Genomic DNA, 19,019 nt, shown 5'->3' on the forward strand with positions numbered 1-19,019 from the left:
CCCCTCCAGGCTTACAGGCCCACAGAGGTTCTGCAGCCACCCTGCCTCCCAGCTCTCACACATCTGTAAGATCCTGGAGTGTCCTCTGCACCATCAGACTGCCCAAGCCCCTGCCCAGAGCCCTCTAGGCCTTACCTGGCCTTGGGTTTGCAGTGCCTCCAGGCCCTCACTCCGAAGCTGCTCCAGGGCCACAGCCAGCTGCAGCCCCTCCATGTGCACCCAGGCCTGCTCCTCCTGCAGCTGCTGCAGCCACAACTGCTCCTCCTGCAGCTGCTGCAGCCACAGCTGCTCCTCCTGCCACAGCTGCATCTGCAGCTGGACCTGCCGCCTCCGGTCCTCCAGCAGGAGTTGCTCCTGGGCTAAGCATAGCTGGACTTCGTGGAGTCTCAGCAGTTCAGGGCCCAGGGCTGGCATGTGGGCCCCGGCTCCACAGCCCTCCATGAGCTCAGGGGCCAGCACCAGCTCGGATTCCACAGCTGTGGCCTGAACTGGCCTCCCGGCTGCCTGTAGCTGCTCTGGCCTGGTGGCCCTGGAGTTTCCCTGAGGAGCCGGCTGGGTGCTGGTCACGTGCGCTGTCAGGGCCACCCCCACCTGGTCCTGAGGGCCCCCTGTGTTGGGAGGCGGGGGCTCAGCCTCAGGGCGCTGCTGCCCAGCTGCCCGCTGGGCCCTGCCCACCCTCTTGCCTCGGGGCTTTCGAGCTCGACCTCGTTTCCCAGACATGGCCAGGGATCCAGTGCTTCTTTCACCAGGTGCCTGCTCCCCAGGGACCTGGCTCATCCACTGGCCTTGTTGGGGAGCTCAGAGGACATCCCAGAGACCACAGTAGGCTGCTTGCTCTCAGCCAGCCTCAGCCCTCTCTGTTCCTGCTGTCCCAAGTGACTGCGTTGCCCCTTGGCCTGGTGTCCGCAGCACAGCACCGGGCCCTGGCTCTGCCTGTAGGCCCCACAGGCCCCACTCTGTGGCACTGGGCCACACCAGGGAGTTTATAGGGACTTTGGCGGCACAGTGGCTCACCCTAGTCGAGGAGGCTGACTAACAACGTGCTGACACAGGGTGCAGGACTTCACAGGCCACAGACTTCACTGGCCAGACTGGGAGGGAGACTAAGAAACTGGGGGCGGCTCTCAGTAGCTAGACTGCCGCTTAAGGACGTGCCTGGTCCTGCCTGGGCGTCACCAAGGCCCCCCACCCCCTTCACCCCACCCTTGGTCGCGGGAAACTCAAACTGTCCACAGAGCCAAGAGCTGCATCTCAAATGCACCAACCCTGAATGCCCAGACCCTCACTGACCATAGACCATCCCGACCCAACTGACCACTAGAGCCCCAAACCTACCCAGATGAACCCTGCTGCACTTGAGCTGGCCCGGGGAACTTGCCAGAGATGAAAGGCCGCCATAGCCCCAGCATGAAACACTCAGGCCACACTGTGGGCTAGTGAAGACACTGAGCCTTCAAAAGCCTAGCTAAAGCGAGTCTAGCTGTCTCCTAGGATGGGACCTGACTACTGCCATGATTAGAAGTCCAGCTCCCCCTTTGAATTAAAACAAGACCCAAGGGACCCTTACAAGGCCCACCTGTTAGTCCCAGGGGCGAAGCTGGGGGTCCAGGACCAACTCTCATCTGAGCCTTCCTTCCCAGGCCTCCTGTTTCGAGGCGTTGCTCCAGGTGGCATCCTCCCCAGTGGTTCCCCAGCCCCAGCCCGCTGACTCACACCCACGCCCAGGGCCTCATCCCAGCCAGCTCTGCTTCACTGGCCAGACTGGTTTGCCTGGCCCAGCCCTGCTCAGCATACACTCCCGTCCATCCTGCCCTTGCCCAGGAACCTCAGGAGCAGACAGAGAGAGCACCTGTCTGGAGCAGAACTGGGCAGAGGCTTTGCTGAAGGGCATGGAGAATGGCAGAGGCATTGTTTGGGTGGGAGACAGCAGTCAGGACAATGAAGGGCACACCTTTTAGGGGTTTTTACATGCCCAGGCCCGGGGTTTCCGTTCCAGATACGGGGGTAGGTGTGCCTATTGATTCTTAATATTACCAGGCTAAGATGCATTTGCTGCTGGAAGACGCAGCTCATTAAAGCTGTGGCATGTGCTGGCCTCACGAGGCCTTCCCTAATAGCTTAGGAACAAGCCTAGCTGGTGTCCCATAAATGCCACCTGAAGTTGATGGGATGAGGGACAACTCATATCCTAACACTTCTACTACCTTCCCCCAGGGAAGCCGAAAGAGAATCGCCAGGTGCAGAGGAAGACAGGCCAGCCAGCCAAAGAGTCCTACTCTGAGAACCCCAAGGTCCCTGCAGGTGAGATCCTGGGGGTCCTACCTCTGCTAAAGGGTGGGCTGGCAGTAAAGGGACTGCCAAACATGTATAGTATGCACAAATGTGTGTATCAACCTATGCACACATGTGTATGCATGAATGTGCAAGGGCATCTGTGCATTTGTGTATCCGTGTGTGTGCATATCTTCCATGCAGTAGGCCAGAAGCACTCAGAGAAGTCCCCTTCCTGTGCCTTGCTAGCCTGTGGCTCCTTCCACCTCCCAGTGATAGCATGAATCTCCTGTCCTGAGCGTGTCGCCCTCTGGTGGCAGTAAAATGATCCAGCCATAGACCATGTTTGGCGTGCCCCATTGTGGAGTTTAGAGTCCTGTGCCTATGGACGGGACTGGCTCTGGCCCTGGCCCTGGCTCTGTGTGGTGTTCCCAAGGTTCCCAACCCAACAATTAGGTTAAGATCTCACCAACAGCATCTCAACCCCACTTCAGCTACCCCTAACTCCCACTGGGTGTCTTGAAGCCAGCACATCAACCAGTTCCTCTAAACTCACCTCAGTTTCCCTCCATCCACAATGCTCCTCGTGGCTGATGCCTGGACCCATTCCTGCCGACCCCGTTGTTCGATACTTTCCCTGCCTGGTTTCCAGGTCTCGCAGAGCCTCAGATGCCTGCCCTCATCTGGCTGCTGCCTCACCTTTGCCCTTAGCCTCTCCCTCCTGGTCCTCAGTGCAGCCCCAGTGTGTGCAACGCACACACTGTGTTGCTTGTGAACAAAGCTGTCACTTGTGAACCTCCTCCATTCCATCCCCGGGTGCTGGGATAAGGAGACAGCCTTGCCCTGGACACGGGATGTACATGAGACCTGTAGGTTGTTCTAGTGTAGTTTCTTATGCCTGATGCCTTGACCTGGGCTCTGTATAGCTCGGGGCCTTGAGTCCTGAAACACAAGCGAGACAAATGTGTGGGATGCAGTCCCCAGCAGAGATTCAGACCACGGGGAGGCCAACAGGAGGAATCAGTGTTCTCCAGAAGGACCTGTGCTGTTTCTTACACTGCAGTACCACCCACATTGCCTCTAGTTGTTGCACAGGTCAGGAGCATTACTGCTGGGTTTCGGGAATGCATGTGGGGCTTTCTCAAAAGTACATTTTGTTTGACCAGGGATTCTGTATCCGTGTTCCTAAGAGGCGCTGATCCAGATTTTCTTGTGGTTTCTTTGCCTGGCTTTAGCATCAGGGAACTCTGGCCTCATAGTTTCTTCTTCAGATTTATTTATCTAATATATTTACATGTATGCCCGCCTACATTTTTGCGCACTGTGTGCATGCCGGCGGCTGCTGAGGCCAGAAGGCATTCGATCCTCTGGAGCTGAAAGAACAGTGGTTTTAAGGCACCTGATGAGGGTGCTAAGAATGGAGCTCTGGGTTCTCTGGAAGAGCAGGAATAGCTCTTAACTGTGGTCCCAAACCTTTTAAGAATTTATTTTTTTTATCTAAAATTATGTGTATGTAGGGTGATGTGTGTGTGTGAGTGGTGCCCACAGAGGCCTGAGGCTGGAGGTACAGGAAGCTATGAATTTCACATGGGTGCTTAGAACCAAACCTACTGAACCTCTTTGACCCTGCTGGGAAAGAGAATTCAGTCTCTTTACTACCCATGAGTCTATTCTGACTTACATCTATTCCTTTACAGTAATTTTTATTTTTGCAGAATCAGTAGTATGATTTTAGTTTTTATTTTTAGTTGTGTGTATGGATCTTTGTTTATTGACATGTATGCATATGTGTGATGGGGCCCCTGGAGCTAGAATTACAGGCAGTTGAGAGAGGCCTAATGTAGGTGCCGGGAACCAAACCTGGGTCTTCTGCAAACAGCAAGTGCTCTTGCTGCCCAGCCGTCTCTCCAGCCACACCCACTTTCATTTCTGACCTTACTGTTTGTATTTTTCTACTTCTCTTTGTCTGTATAGTTATGGTTTATTAATTTTGTTGGTTGACTTTTTTTTTTTTTGAGACAGGATCTCACTACGTAGCACTGGTTAACCTGGAACTCAGGCTGGCCTTGAACTCTCTAATCTGCTTGCCTCTGCTTCCCAAGTACCAGGGTTAAAGGCACGACCACCACACACAGCTTATTGATACTTTCAAAATACCAACTTTTGGTCTCATCGATTTTTGTTTTTTCCATTTTGTTTCTGTCTAATCTGTATTTTCCTCTCCTCTGCTATCTTTTGAGTTTAATTTAGTTTTCTTTTTTTTTGTTCTGTAAATCGTAAAGGTGGGATGCTGGTTTGAGGTCTGTCTTGTTTAATGCTGTAATGTCAAATGTCTAATTCCCTTCAGCACTGCTTTTACCTCACCTGGTAGATTTGGTGTGCTGTGTTTCCACTGATTGCTAAGAATTCCCTAATCTCCCTTGTGATTTTGTCTCTGATCCCTTGTTTAAGATGGCATAGCTTGTTGGGCACTGGAAGTGTGTTACACACCTTTAATACCAGCACTCAGGAGGCAGAGGCAGGCATGTTTCTGAGTTTGGGTCCATGCTGGTCTACAGAGTGAGTTTCAGGACAGTTAGGGCTGCGCAGAGAAACCTTATATTGAAAAACCAAAGCCAAAACCAAGAAAAGAAAAAACAGACATATCTTAACTCCCACATTATGCGCATGTTCCAGTTTTATTCTAGTCTGCCATCAGCCTCTGCTTCATCCCGCTGTGGTCAGGGCAGATGCTCTGTCTCGTGTCTGCCTCTGAGGACAGGTGGAGCTCTGTGGCAGAGCACATATCTGCCAAGGAGTCATGGAGACTCATTCTGCGGCCTGCCCCACATTCCAAGACAACGTCCCCTGTGCACTTGGGCATCGTGTGCCTGTGGGGGTTGGACAGAGCTGCACTGGCTCCATGGCTTTCGTATGTCAAGAACTCTATTTCTTCTCTTACTTCTGTCTAATGTTCTGCTTGTGTTAGGGACACAGCAATTCCAGCTACTGTTGTAGAGTTGCTTCTTCCTTGACTCTGAGGCTTTTTTCTGTACACTGATGGTTCATCATCACATTCATGCATACTTAGAACTGGCTTGAATTATTAAATCTTTTGATTATGTAATGTTCTGTTTTTCTTCTTTTAAGCCTTTTTTGTATTGCTATCAGCATATATTACTTATTGGTTAATTGTATAGTAATTGTACATTCTGACATTTTCACATAGATATGTAATGGATTTTGATCACATCCACCCTCAACTCTTGTCCCCTCTCACCTTCACTAATCCCCATCTTCCTTCCAACCAGTCCTCCTTCTACTTTCATATTGTGTGTGTGTGAGAGAGACAGAGACAGAGAGAGACAGAGAGAGAGAAGCCATTTCACTAGGCTTCTACGGGAGCTTGGTACCTCATCCACCTTATCAGTGGCTACATCAATGGAAATATCTCTCCTTTCCCCAGCAACCATGAACTGACCATAGGTCTCAGAGTGGGGCCTTGTGAGTCCCCTCCCCACACTGCACGGCATGCTGTTGATGGACCCAGTCTTGAGCAGGTCTTGTGTAGATAATCACTGCTACGAGTTAAGATTATAATATCCTTGCTGGGCGGTGGTGGCACACACCTTTAGTCCCCGCACTTGGGAGGCAGAGGCAGATCTCTGAGTTCAAGGCCAGCCTGGTCTACAGAGGGAGTTAGTTCCAGGACAGTCAAGGCTACACGGAGAAACCCTGTCTCAAGAAACCAAAAAAAAAAAAAAGTATAATATCCATGTCCTGCCTGCAAGACAACATATACAAAAGGCCACTCCTTTCATTGATTATGTTATTTCTTCCATCTCTTCTGGAATGTTCCCCAAGCCTTGCAGAGAATGACATAGATGTCCTATTTATGGCTCAGCCTCAGCACTTTGACCAATTATGAGTCTTTGCTGTTACTGCTGCCCACTGCAAAACAACAACAAAAACTGTTCCGACTGAAGCTGACAGCAGCGCTCATCTATGCGCAAACATAATTAGTCACATCACACCCATTTCCCAAACAACAGCAGTGTCTTCCCCACGAGGGTCCATGACCTCACCAGCCACGGCGTTAACCAGGTGTACGGTGCTGGCTGTGCTCCCTCCACTGGAGAGTCGGCCGTGTCACAGTTAAGGTCACAGCTGTGTTAGACTGTTGGTGACAATCCTCCCCAGCAGCCTGCACAGCACCGTCCAGCATAAGAGGACAAGCCAGTGGGGAGAGAGCTTCCAGCTTGGTTCCAGCTGGACTTCTCGGTGTCCTCTGACCACAATACATGGTGCCTTCAGCAACAGGTTTTTAATTTTTTTATTACTTTATTATCCTATTTGTATGTATATGGGTGCAGGCATGCCACAGCCCACATACGCGCATCAGAGGACAACCTGAAGAAGTCAGTACTCTCCTACTATTTGGGTTCCAGGGATCAAACTCAGATTTTCAGGCAAGCTTCTTTACTACTGATCATATAATTTTTTTTGACTGTTTTGGAGCTCACGCTGTAGACCAGGCTGGCCTCAAACTCAGAGATCTGTCTGCCTCTGCCTTCTGAGGGCTGAGATTAAAGGCTTGAGCCACCACCACCTCTATTTTTTTTATTTAAAGTTTGTTTCATCTACTAATAACATAGGCCCTCATGTTTTCTTACATTAAATGTTTCTGCTTATTTGTGTGTGCGTGTGTGTGTGCGCGCACGTAGGCGAGCACACGGTTTCTACAATGCATGTGTGGAGGTCCGAGCACAGCTTGGGGGAGCTGGTTCTCCCATTACACTCTTTGGGTACTTGTGAATTGGGGATTGAGCTCAGGTCCTCGGACTTGGCGGCAAGTTTGTGCCCTCACCCACCGAGCCAGCTCACCGTCAGCCTCACCATCACTCCCTTTTGGTTACAGGAGTGGAGGAAGCTCTGAGCAATGAAGTTCTGAATGGATGTGTGCTGTTGACGTGGGCACAGCCATGACAAGGACCAAGAACTCAGACCAATGGGAAACAGACAAAACCTATCCCCTTGTGGGTCAGGCTAGGGAACGGCAAAGCCTTCTTCCTTTGGTCTATGTATGAGTGTATGTGTACAAAGGCACAATTGGTCAGTGTGTTAAAACTAGCATCCACAGCTTCGTCCTCCTGGTCTTCACAGTCTGAGACTAGCTTACCCCTCCACCCCGCCGTGCTGTACAAAATCCACACAACAAACGCGCCGAGGCCCAGGTTGCAGTAGCAGTAGAGGGAGCTCCATCAGAGTACAGCTGTTCGTCTGACCCCAGATGTTCTGCATGTGTGTCTACCCCGCTGCATTCCCCCACTGGCCCCAGCCGAGGCGAAGCTGCACAGGCTGTGGTACCTTTCTCATCAGTTTACTTTCAACTACCTGTGTATTTGGATCTAAAGTGAGTCTTTTGTTGACAAATATTGTCAGGAGCGTTTATTACAAGCATCGTGGGCCACGGCGCGATTACAGCTTACAGCAATTGGTGATTCAGATGTCAGCCCAGCAGAGGAAGTATTCCCTGATGGGTACCCTGTCAGCAGGGCTTGCAGACCACTGACTCTGAAAACTGTTGCTTTCCTCTGTAATTTCCCTTGTGTAATAACAGCTATGATATCTCCCTACTACCATGCATTTTCATGTGATGTGTGCATGTAATATCATGATTGCATCCCAATCTTATGGGCACCATCTGTGGGTGGTCAGAAAGATGGCATTTTTATTCTTTTAATTTATTTATTATGTGTACAGTGTATATATGCCTGTACCCAGGAAGAGGGCACCAGATCTCATTACAGATGGTTGTGAGCCACCATGTGGGTGTTGGGAATTGAACTCAGGACCTCTGGAAGAACAGCCAGTGCTCTTAACCTCTGAGCCATCTCTCCAGCCCCAGGAATATGACTTTTCATTTGGCTTTATAATTTTGATATATAGAATATATATTAGGACATGCTTCATAACTAAATCTATTTGTCCCATGAGGACTGTAGACACTTAAAAGCTTACCTTGTTCCTTTTCTAAGACTACTGCACACAATTAGCTCACTTTTACCTCAGAGCAAGTTCAAACTGGGCTAAAGGCTCTTTGTAAATGAATCATAAGTTTAAAACCTTACAGCTGTGCACAAGGTCGGAGTCGCAGATGTCCAACCTAGGTTGCTACACAAAGCACCCTAAGAGAAGCATGCCAATTCTTCACTTGCCAGTCTGCTAACAGTAGACCAGTGTCTCAGAGTTTGTCACTGAGCGCTGTGCTCATCCCCCCCCCCCCGCCCCAGTCTGATCATGGTTTTACTCCTGTAACCTTTAAACCCTTGTGTTGCCACGGCAATGGCTCAGTTCCCTATCGCTTACCCTAGGAATGTGCTTTTGGCCAATGAGAGGTAACTTTTGTAATTTTTTTTATTGCTTCAAGGTTCCTGTAAGGAAAGAGTTTTTAGGCTAGAGGAGGAGAAGCCGGAAGAAGGGCTGGAGAGACGGCTCAGCAGGTAAGAGCACTGGCTGCTCTTCCAGAGGTCCTGAGTTTGATTTTCCACACCCATATGGTGGCTCACGACTCCAGTTCCAGGGAACCTGACACCCTCACACAGACATATGTGCATGAAAAATACCAATGCACATAAAATAAAAATAAATTAAATTTTAAAAATCATATTTTAAAAAATAAGAAACTAGGAGAAACTAGAAAGATGGCAGAAAAATTAGAATAGAGGCAGAAGAAGAATAAAGAGGCTGATTTGGAAAAGCTTGTGTGAGAGCGAGTTTGTTTGTTCGCCCTCAGATAGCCAGAGAAAAAAGTCCTTTTTGCTTGCTGTTGTATCCGATGTGAACCATGTGCTTTTATCTATCCTGATAATCTCCCTTTGAAAAGTTTTCCCCAGGAAGGGTTGTATTGTGTAGCTCATATTGGCCTCAAACTTGTGACCTTCCTGCCTTGGTCACCTGAGTTTGGGAGATACATATACTGCCATGTTTCGCTCAGCCTCTTTTATTTCTTATGTGTTTGCCTGTTTTGCCTGTATCTAGGCGCTAGGGATTGAACCTGAGTTCTCTGGAAGAGCAGCCAGGGCTGCTCCTGAATTCTGTCTTTTGACTGGAAAACTTGGAGAGTTTGATACCCTTTCCCCGCAGTGGCTACCTATTCCCACCCAGTGAACTATACCCCAGCCCTCCAGTTACAGTTAAAGTACATTTGACCCTTTAACAACATACGTTTAAATTATATAAATCCATTTAAATACACATTTTTTCCAAGATTTTCTGCAATTTTCTGGATGTGATGGCACATGCCTGTACTGCCAGTACTTGGAAGGCTGAGGCAGGAGGATCAGAGTTTGAGCCTAGGCTACATGATGAGACTCTGTCACAAACAAACAAAATAAGTAAATAAATAGAGACAATTTGAAAAAGGAGAAGAGCTGATACATAAGCTTTGAAGGAGTGATTTACTTCTCTGTGGCTGTGATAAAATGCCACATACACAAGGGAACTTATCGGAGAAACCTCCCCCAAACAGCACCAGCAGCTGGGAACTAAGTACCCAGATACGTGAGTGTCTGGGGAGAATTTCTCAATCAAATATATACTTGACCCCCACTGGCTCATGGCCATGCCAGAATGCAAAATGCATTTAGCCTGACTTCAAAAGTCCCCATAATCTTTCATAATCTCTTAGTTTAAAAGTCCAAAATCAGAGCCAGGTACAAGCCTTCATCCCAACACTTGAGAGGCAGAGGCAGGCAGATTCCTGTGAGTTCGCAGCCACCCTGGTCTACATAGTGAGCTCCAGAACAGTCAGGACTACACAGAAAGACAACAACAACAACATCAAAAGAAGTCCAAAGTCTCTTCTGAGATTCAAGGCAATCTCTTAATTGTAACACCTGTAAAATATAAAAGGCAATTATGGGCTGGCGAGATGGCTCAGTATTTAAGAGCACTGACTACTCTTCCAGAGGTCTTGAGTTCAATTCCCAGCAACCACATGGTAGTTCACAACCATCTATAATAGGATCCAACACACTCTTCTGGCATGCAGGTATATATGCAAAGCACTCATACATAGAATATAAATAAATAATTAAAAATAGCCCTTGGGAGGCAGAGTCAGGAGGATCTCTGTGAGTTCAAGGTCAGCCTGGTCTAAAGAATGAGTTCCAGGACAGCAGAGGTGTTACACAGAGAAACCCTGTCTCAAAAAATGAAAAAAGAAATGTCAGGTGATGGTCGTGCATACCTTTAATCCTAGCACTTGGGAGGCAGAGGCAGATGGATCTTTTGTGAGTTTGAGGCCAGCCTGGACTACAGAGTGAGTTCCAGGACAGCCTGGACTACAGAGTGAGTTCCAGGACAGCCAGAAAAACCCTGTCTTTAAAAAAAAAAGCAAATTACATATTTCCGACATGCAATGGCATAAAACATGCATTACCATTCCAAAAGGGCTGAAAGTGTAAAAAACTGAGGCCATGACCGTACTGAGGTATATTTGAGGGAAAGGTTTTTGTTGTAGATATTAGGGAGAGTACAGCCAGAGGCAGGCATCTGGGAGTGTTCAGAGCAGGGAGAGAAAGCCATACACTGAACATGGCCTACAGAGTGAGCCAGGCCATTAGAGAAGAGAGACACAGGGAGAGCAAGAGAGGGGAAAGAGAGAGGAGGAAGAGAGCACATTGCTGGAATGGCACGGTTATATAGAGATGAGAAACTGGGGTGAGGGAAGCCTAGGATCTGGAGACGTTTTGAGTGGGAGGCGAAGTGAGAAGAACCAAGATGCCAGCATGGACTCTGAGACGCTGAGAGAGCCTAGAGGCTGGCATGTACTTTGGTATGCTAATAGGTACCTGAGGAACCAAAAAGATGTTTCTGGGCTAAAAGTCTGAACACACTTCCCTTTGTCCAGAGGGCTGGATGTATATACACTAGACGGAGATGTTTTCAGCATGACAAGAAGCCCTTTGTTTTGTTTTCGAGACAGGGTTTCTCTGTGTAGTCCCAGCTGCAGACCCTCACTTTGTAAACCAGGCTGACCTTAAACTCAGAGATCCACCTGCCTCTGCCTCCTGGGATTAAAGGCCTGTGTTACTATGCCTGGCTCTTTTTTGTTTTTAAGAGAAGCTTTTTTTTTAAAGTGAGCATTGGTGTGTAGGTGGAAGTTTCTATCCTGTCCTCCAGCTCCCAAATAACCAGCATGGAGACTTAATGTTACTTATTAATGCTCAGCCGATAGCTCAGGCTTGTTACTAACTAACTCTTACATTTTAAATTAACCCGTATTTCTTATTAACACTCTGCCATGTGGCGGTACCTTCTTTCAGTACCACATGATCATCTCCTGCTCCCTCTGTGTCTGGCTGCTGACTCCAGACTCCTCCCTTCTTCCTCCCAGCATTCTCCTAGTCTGGCTCTCCTGCCCATTCTCTTCCTGCCCAGTTATTGGCCAGTCAGCTTCTTTATTAAACCAATCACAGTGATGTATATTCCTACAGTGTAAAGGAATATTTTTCGCCTGTGTGTATGTCTGTGTAAGGGCTCTGGATCCTCTGGAACTGGAGTTACAGACATCTGTGGGCTGCCGTGTGGATGCTGAGAACTGAACCCAGGTCTTCTGGAAGAGCAGCCAGTGCTCTTAACCACTGAGCTCCTTGGAGAAGCACTCTTAAGGCTACAGTCGAAAACAACCACAGGGAATTTTAAATTTTGAGCTTGTGACTGTGATAATACTAGCACTTCACCAGAGCTAGATTAGTAGCTTATCAGAACTCCACTGATTAATGTTAAAACGGTAAACTTTTGAAGTCTTAATATAACCATAGCATGGGAGGGAGAGAAACCTGAAAGATTTCTCATTTTTCACAAACCTTAAATCTCTTCCTCCAACCTTCATAGCTTACATTCACAGCCCTTGAGCCGCTCTTGGACCCTCACAACCTACTTGAGCTTTCCCATCCTCAGGCCTCTGCAGGTTGCGGTTGCACACTTTAAATTCTTTCTCAGACCATCACAACGTAGATAAACCTCAACCCTTTTCTTTTTCCGTCCAGTCATTTACCACGAAACAAAAATGGTTGATTACTGAGAGCAGTCATTACAAAGTAAGCTCCTTTAAGTAAAGGAATTGGGTAAAAAGTTACATTGAAACCTGTTTTGTGAGTTTATCTCTTTGCCTGTGAAGTCAGCCAGCAAGGTAAACTATGAGTCTGACTTTTACCTATGAAGTGGACTGACCAGGCAGCCGCACCCTTGGGAGGCAGAGAGCTGGGTGCTTGCTGTTGTCAGAATGATAAAGCTACAGTTAGCCATCAGCTTCATCCAAGACCTGAGAAGGATAAATTAGAGCAAGAACTATAATCCAAATGGTCTCTGTAACAGTTAAAATGCAGAGACTTAGCTGCTACCTGGGCGGTTACTCTAGGTTCCCTCATGGTAATCTCAGTGTTTCACTGGAGACAGCTTGTCAGTCTTTGGCTGTCACACATGGCGGCATCAGCCTTGGGTCACGAGACCCAGAAGGTATGAGAGATTTTCTTGTGGACGAGGAACTTGGGAAAACTGACCTACCTTGGCAAAGCCTATAGTCAACCCAACAGTGAGAACAGTTTGGGCGGGGCCTTGGCAGTTTCTTCCCCAGTGGTTCCTATTAACACATTCCAGGTGGAGTAGTCTCTGCCCCACCGTCTTCTCTGGAGACTTTAGGGTTGCCACTAGGTGCTGGTGTTTTTGCTATCATGGGAAGCTTTTTACTAAACACTTTAAATACCACATTCAGCAGCTCTCTGGGGTTTTTAAGGGGCATCTATTAAATATACCTCATTTTAAACACACTTGACTTGTTTTTAGTTACTTGCTCTAGGCTTAACCTTGAAAAGATATACAGGTGGCTAAATAATGCTTGTCCTTGTAAATGAATTACATTTATCCCAGCATGACTGTGCACATAGTTCTGAGCACATTGAAGAGTCTGATATTATGAAGTGCCTGACCATTTACTTGTATGTCTTGATTATCTTTAACAGTTTACAACAGGTTAGTTGCTTTTGGGGGGGGGGGCGATTTGAGACAGGGTTTCTCCGTGTACCCCTGACTCTCCTGGAACTTACACTGTAGACCAGGCTGGCCTCGAACTCAGAAATCTGCCTGCTTCTGCCTCCTGAGTGCTTGGATTAAAGGTGTGCGCCACCATCGCCCAGTTAGATTTTTGTTGTTAGTTTCAAAATATACCTGATGAATCTACAAACCTGAAATAAAAGCCAGGCAACAGTGGTGTCTGCCTTTAATCCCAGCACTTGGGAGACAGAGTCAGGCAGATCTCTGTGAGGTTGAGGCTAGACTGTTCTACAGAGTGAGTTCCAGAACAGCCGAGCCAGAGCTACACAGAAAAAGCCTGTCTGGGGGGGCGGGGGGGGGGAGGAAATGATAAATGTTAGAAAGGATGTTAAATAAAGTGGAACCCTCATCCATTCCTAGCAAGAGCCCCAACTAGTGCAGCCACTGAACTGAAACTAGAATGGACCCACCCTCTGTCCAGCCACACCCCTGCGTCCTGCCACAGCGACACTTGCATGTCCGTGTTCACTGCTGCTCCATTGCTCCCAGCAGCTGGAAATGGACTCATTCTAGAGGATCATCGGGTGATGAACAGATAATGAAAATGTGACCCAGATACACAGTGGGATCTGTAAGAAAATGGATAGAATTGGGAAATATTACATTAAGTGAGCTAACCCAGGTTCAGAAACAAGCATAATCTCTTCTGCCTTTTCATTAACTTTGTTTAAAGATTTATTTATGTGTTCATATGTGCTTTCCCTTCATGTGTATCTGTGCACCACATGGTGCCTGTAGAAGTCAAAAGAGGGCATCACATCTCCTGGAACTGGAGTTACAGATGGTTGTGGGCCACCATGTGGGTGCTCAGAACCAAATCTGTATCCTCTGTAAAAGCAGCCAGTGCTCTTAACTGCAGAGCCGTCCCTAGAGTCCCTGCCTTCTAGTTTTAATATATGCATATTTATGTGGAAATGACTGTAATTAATGCCAAGAAACTCGAAAGGGGCCCATGAGAGTGGAAAAAGACACTTTAGGTTATGGGGAAGAGAGTAATAAATCACATGAGATATGAAAGTAAAAGGGGAATACTTAAATGACAGGAAGAAGAAGCCAAAACTGAGGCTGTATGGCAAAGCCACAAGGAAACCAGTACTCGGTAATCTAATTGAAAACTGGAATTTCCTTTTTTTTTTTTTTTTTTTTTTTTTTAAGATTTTATTTTTTATTATGTATACAGTATTCTGTCTGCATGTCTGCCTGCAGGCCAGAAGAGGGCACCAGATCTCACTACAGAGTGTTGTGAGCCACCATGTGGTTGCTGGGAATTGAACTCAGGACCTTTGGAAGAACAGTCAGTGCTCTTAACCACTGAGCCATCTCTCCAGCCCTGGAATTTCCTTTTTGTAAGAGTTTGAATGGCGGTCTCCAAGTAGTTAAAGCTGACTCCAGGAGCTATAGATTTGTAAGTGAAAATTCCAGTGCCTGGAGTGGGGCACCACCCGATGATGTGTAGGTCAGGGAGATTCCTGAGGCTCCCACAACAATGCAGGCAAACGCCGTTGCAGTTGGCTGCCCACTGGAAATATATGGTAGGAACCTGTTGCTGAAGACACCATATTTTCTCTAAGGACAGAGAAGTCCAGCTGGAACCAAGCTGGAAGCTCTCTCCTCACTGGCTTGTCCTCTTATGCTGGAAGGTGCTGTGCAGGCTGCTGGGGAGGATTGTCACCAATGGTCTAACACAGCTGTGACCTTAACTGTGACACGGCCGATTCTCCAGGCACGGGGTGTCCATTGGTGCAGCAGAGGCAAGTCTGCTGTGGGGTAGCCAACTGCTTTCTGGCTGGGTTTGAGGCCTGCTCCAGCACTATATACCTGGTTAATGCCGTGGCTGGTGAGGTCATGGACCCTCGTGGGGAAGACACTGCTGTTGTTTGGGAAATGGGTGTGATGTGACTAATTATGTTTGCGCATAGATGAGCGCTGTTGTCAGCTTCAGTTAGTATCTGAGTCACAGTTTGTTGCTGTTAAGAGACATGGTCAAAGCAATTCATCTATATAGCATTTCATCAAGGGCTGACTTACAGTTTCAGAGGGTTAATACAGTATCATCATAGTGGGAAGCACTGCAATCTGCTGGCAGACATGGGGCTGGAGAAGTAGTACATCCTGATTCACAGGCTGAGAGACACTGGGTCTGGCATGGGCTTTTAAAACCTCAAAGCCCACCTCCAGTGTCACACTTCCTCTGACAAGGCCACACCTCCTAATCCTTCTAATCCTTTCAAACAGTTCCACTTGCTGGTGACGAAGTATCTAAATATAGGAGCCTATTGGGCCCATTCTTATTCAAACCACCACAGTTAGAAAAGGTTTTGTTGCTGTTTTGCAGTGGGCAGCACTAACAGCAGAGACTCATAACTGGTCAAAGTGCTGAGAAAGTGGCTGTTCAATGCTCAGCCGTAAGTATCTTTGTCAGCCTCTGCAAGGCTCAGGACACGTCAGAGAAGAGAGGGCAGGAAGAACGTAAGCCCATGAGATGGTGGAATGTTCTGGAATGCTGTGTTTTCTCATGAGCTATTTTTGTGTGTGTGAATTTTAATTTTAATTCTCATATAAACTGGTAGTTGCATTTATTGCCTTGTACATGTCTTTTATTTATTTCATTCTTTCCTGAAGGCATGAGTCTAATTGTCATAATTCCCTTCTCTTTGAACAATGCCTTTTGTATGCAGAAGCACACATGTGCTACTGCTGTTTATTTTGCTTTTTAACAAATTTATTGATTCTTTGAATATATTTCCCCCTTAGCAATTTTCTCTAGCTCAGTGGTTTTGGGTCCTTGCTTACTTTTGTATTTGCCATTCTTGAGATTCAAAATGCATTTCAATGCTGTGACTTGATGACTTTCGTTAGCTTTCAAAACTCTCTTCCAACCAAACAAAACACCTTTAATCTCAGCCCTCAGGAGTCAGAGACTGTCTGATCTCTGTGAGTTCAAGGCCTAAAAATTGAGTTCCAGGACACCTAGGGCTGTTATACAGAGAAATCGTGTCTCAAGAAACTGTTTTCAACATTGATAATCTATATGTTGTTTCAGTTATACCCACATTAACCATTTTCTTTGTCCCTGTCTTTTTCCAAATATTTTATTTTGTTTTGTTTTTGTTTGTTTGTTTGTTTTTTCAAGACAGGGTTTCTCTGTAGTTTTGGTGCCTGTCCTAGAACTAGCTCTTGCAGACCAGGTTGGCCTCAACCTCACAGAGATCCACCTGCCTCTGCCTCCTGAGTGCTGGGATTAAAGGCGCGTGTCATCACTGCCTGGCTCCAAATATCTTATTTATATTCTATTCTTGTACTAGTTCTACCTTTAGCTCTTTTTTATTTATTTATTTATTTATTTATTTATTATGTATACATTATTCTGTCTGTGTGTATGTCTGCAGGCCAGAAGAGGGCACCAGACCTCATTACAGATGGTTGTGAGCCACCATGTGGTTGCTGGGAATTGAACTCAGGACCTTTGGAAGAGCAGGCAGTGCTCTTAACCACTGAGCCATCTCTCCAGCCCCTACCTTTAGCTCTTTTTATTATGATGTTACAGTTAACACTTAATTGAGTTCTTAATTTGATTCTTTTTTTTTTTGTTTGTTTGTTTGGTTTTTGGAGACAGGGTTTCTCTGTGGTTTTGGAGCCTGTCCTGGAACTAGCTCTGTAGACCAGAGATCCGCCTGCCTCTGCCTCCCTAGTGCTGGGATTAAAGGCATGCGCCACCACTGCCTGGCTGCGATTTTTTTTTTTTGAGGTAGGTTCTCACTGTGTACTTCTGGCTGGACTGGAACTCACTGAGTAGACCAGGCTGACCTTGAACTCAAAGATCCACCTGCCTAAATCTGGTCTCCAAATGCTGGGATCAAAGGCATGCACCACCATACCTAGCCCCAGCTGAGTTCTATTGTTGTTCTTTCCAGAGGGTCTCTTGGTATAACTCAGGCTGTCCTGGAAACTCACAGAGATACCCCTACCCCTGTCTCTCAAGAAATGGGAGTAAAGGCTTGTACCATCATGCCCAGCCCCAGTTGAGCTCTGAGCTTGAGTTTTGTTTGTTTACACTCTACAGTTTATAACTGGGTCCAGTTCTCTGATAAAAGTGTTCAGTCTTACCTTTAACTTTTAGTTCCTCAAACATCTTTATGTTCTTGACATCATTAGCCTTTTCTACCAACACTCTCATTGTTCATGATTTTTTAGTATTTCAAGACAGGGTTTCTCTGTGTAGCCCTGGCTGTCCGGGAGCTCACTCTGTAGACCAGGCTGGCCTGGAACTCAGTGATCTGTCTGCTTCTGCCTCCCGAGTGCTGGGACTAAAAGCATGTGCACCACTGCCTGCCTGTCGTTTTGTTTTCAGTCATGTCTTCTTTCTCCAGTTGCCTACTTCAGAAGTCCCTTGCATCCCCAATGAAACATTTAGAAGAATGTTAAATATGAAACCCTGTCTCAAAAAACAACAACAACAAACAATAAAAAAAAGAAAAGAGAAAAAGAAAGAAAACAAAATAAAATAGGGCCCAGATGTAAAACAGTATAGGGTGCTTGCTAATTATACCCACCAAAGATTGAATCCAAAGATTCATTTCCGGGACCAGGAGAAGATGTTGCATTCAGCCACTAGATTGTAGATCGGACTTGAGGATCTGAGTTTAATCCCCAAAAGCCATGTAGTTCCAGCCCCGGAGAGGCAGAGGCAGGAGGGTCCCTGGGATCACAGCCACTCAGCCATGTTTACCTGCTGGGGAAATGGTTGAGAAGGGCTCTCACTGCGTTGTCCAGGTTAGTCTCCACCCCCTTGAATCAAGTGACCTCCCTACCCCCTGGAGTACCTGGACCTGCAGGTGTGTGCCACAGGGTCGGCTCCATCTGCTGCACCCTGTTTATCTCCTTCCTGGTTTCTGCTCTATGCGGTTCCTCGACTGCATCACCTGGGACCGCCCCTCTCGGCATCACCTGGGACCGCCCCTCTCGGCATCACCTGGGACCGCCCCTCTCTGCATCACCTGGGACCGCCCCTCTCTGCATCACCTGGGACCGCCCCTCTCGGCGTCACCTGGGACCGCCCCTCTCTGCATCACCTGGGACCGCCCCTCTCTGCATCACCTGGGACCGCCCCTCTCGGCGTCACCTAGGACCGCCCCTCTCGGCGTCACCTAGGACCGCCCCTCTCGGCGTCACCTAGGACCGCCCCTCTCGGCGTCACCTGGGACCGCCCCTCTCTGCAGAGCCACACTACACTGCCCACTCTTCCTGCTCCTGAATTTCTTCATGTCTGTCCATCTGAGTCTTGTTTTCTGTTTCTTTCTTTATGCACTCTGACTCATCTTTCAGTTGTCCTGGCGGTCTACGCAGTCTGTCTTGGAGTCCCAGTTAGATAAGATTTTCATCTCTCTTTTGTGGATAGATACTCTGGACACCTCACTTGCGGCTTGTATTCTTCTAGCTCTTCAACTTCCAGCTAAATGCTGCTGATTTCCCTGCTGCCCCCACCCCGACAGAGAGACCCTGTGGGGTGGAGTAGTGCCCAATGGTTACTCACTGGTGATCAGACAGTCACAAGAGGGTCTGCGTGGTGTTCTTCCAGTCCCCTGCTCCTGGAAGCCACTGTGCCAGGACAGCATGTTAGACCTCTGCAAGATGGCCTGAATGTGTGCGCG

The 19,019-nt window shown here is 47.6% G+C and overlaps 1 protein-coding gene and 1 long non-coding RNA gene across 2 annotated transcripts in view; one reads left to right on the forward strand and one right to left on the reverse strand.

Moving 5' to 3' along the window:
* Iqank1 (IQ motif and ankyrin repeat containing 1) overlaps positions 1-19,019 on the forward strand; it is a 33,864-nt gene that overhangs the window by 1,369 nt on the left and 13,476 nt on the right. The window contains exon 2 of the mRNA XM_075963501.1: positions 2,215-2,301. Within this exon, the coding sequence (XP_075819616.1) occupies positions 2,215-2,301 (87 nt within the window). The remainder of the gene's footprint in view (positions 1-2,214; positions 2,302-19,019) is intronic.
* Positions 13,807-18,239, reverse strand: LOC142844684 (uncharacterized). The gene is made up of 3 exons (XR_012909759.1): positions 18,192-18,239; positions 17,922-18,097; positions 13,807-13,937 (listed from the first exon to the last, which is right to left on the reverse strand). It is a non-coding gene; the product is annotated as an uncharacterized LOC142844684 (long non-coding RNA).

Source organism: Microtus pennsylvanicus, chromosome 2 (genome assembly GCF_037038515.1).
Source record: "Microtus pennsylvanicus isolate mMicPen1 chromosome 2, mMicPen1.hap1, whole genome shotgun sequence".
Classification (NCBI taxonomy): domain Eukaryota; kingdom Metazoa; phylum Chordata; class Mammalia; order Rodentia; family Cricetidae; genus Microtus; species Microtus pennsylvanicus.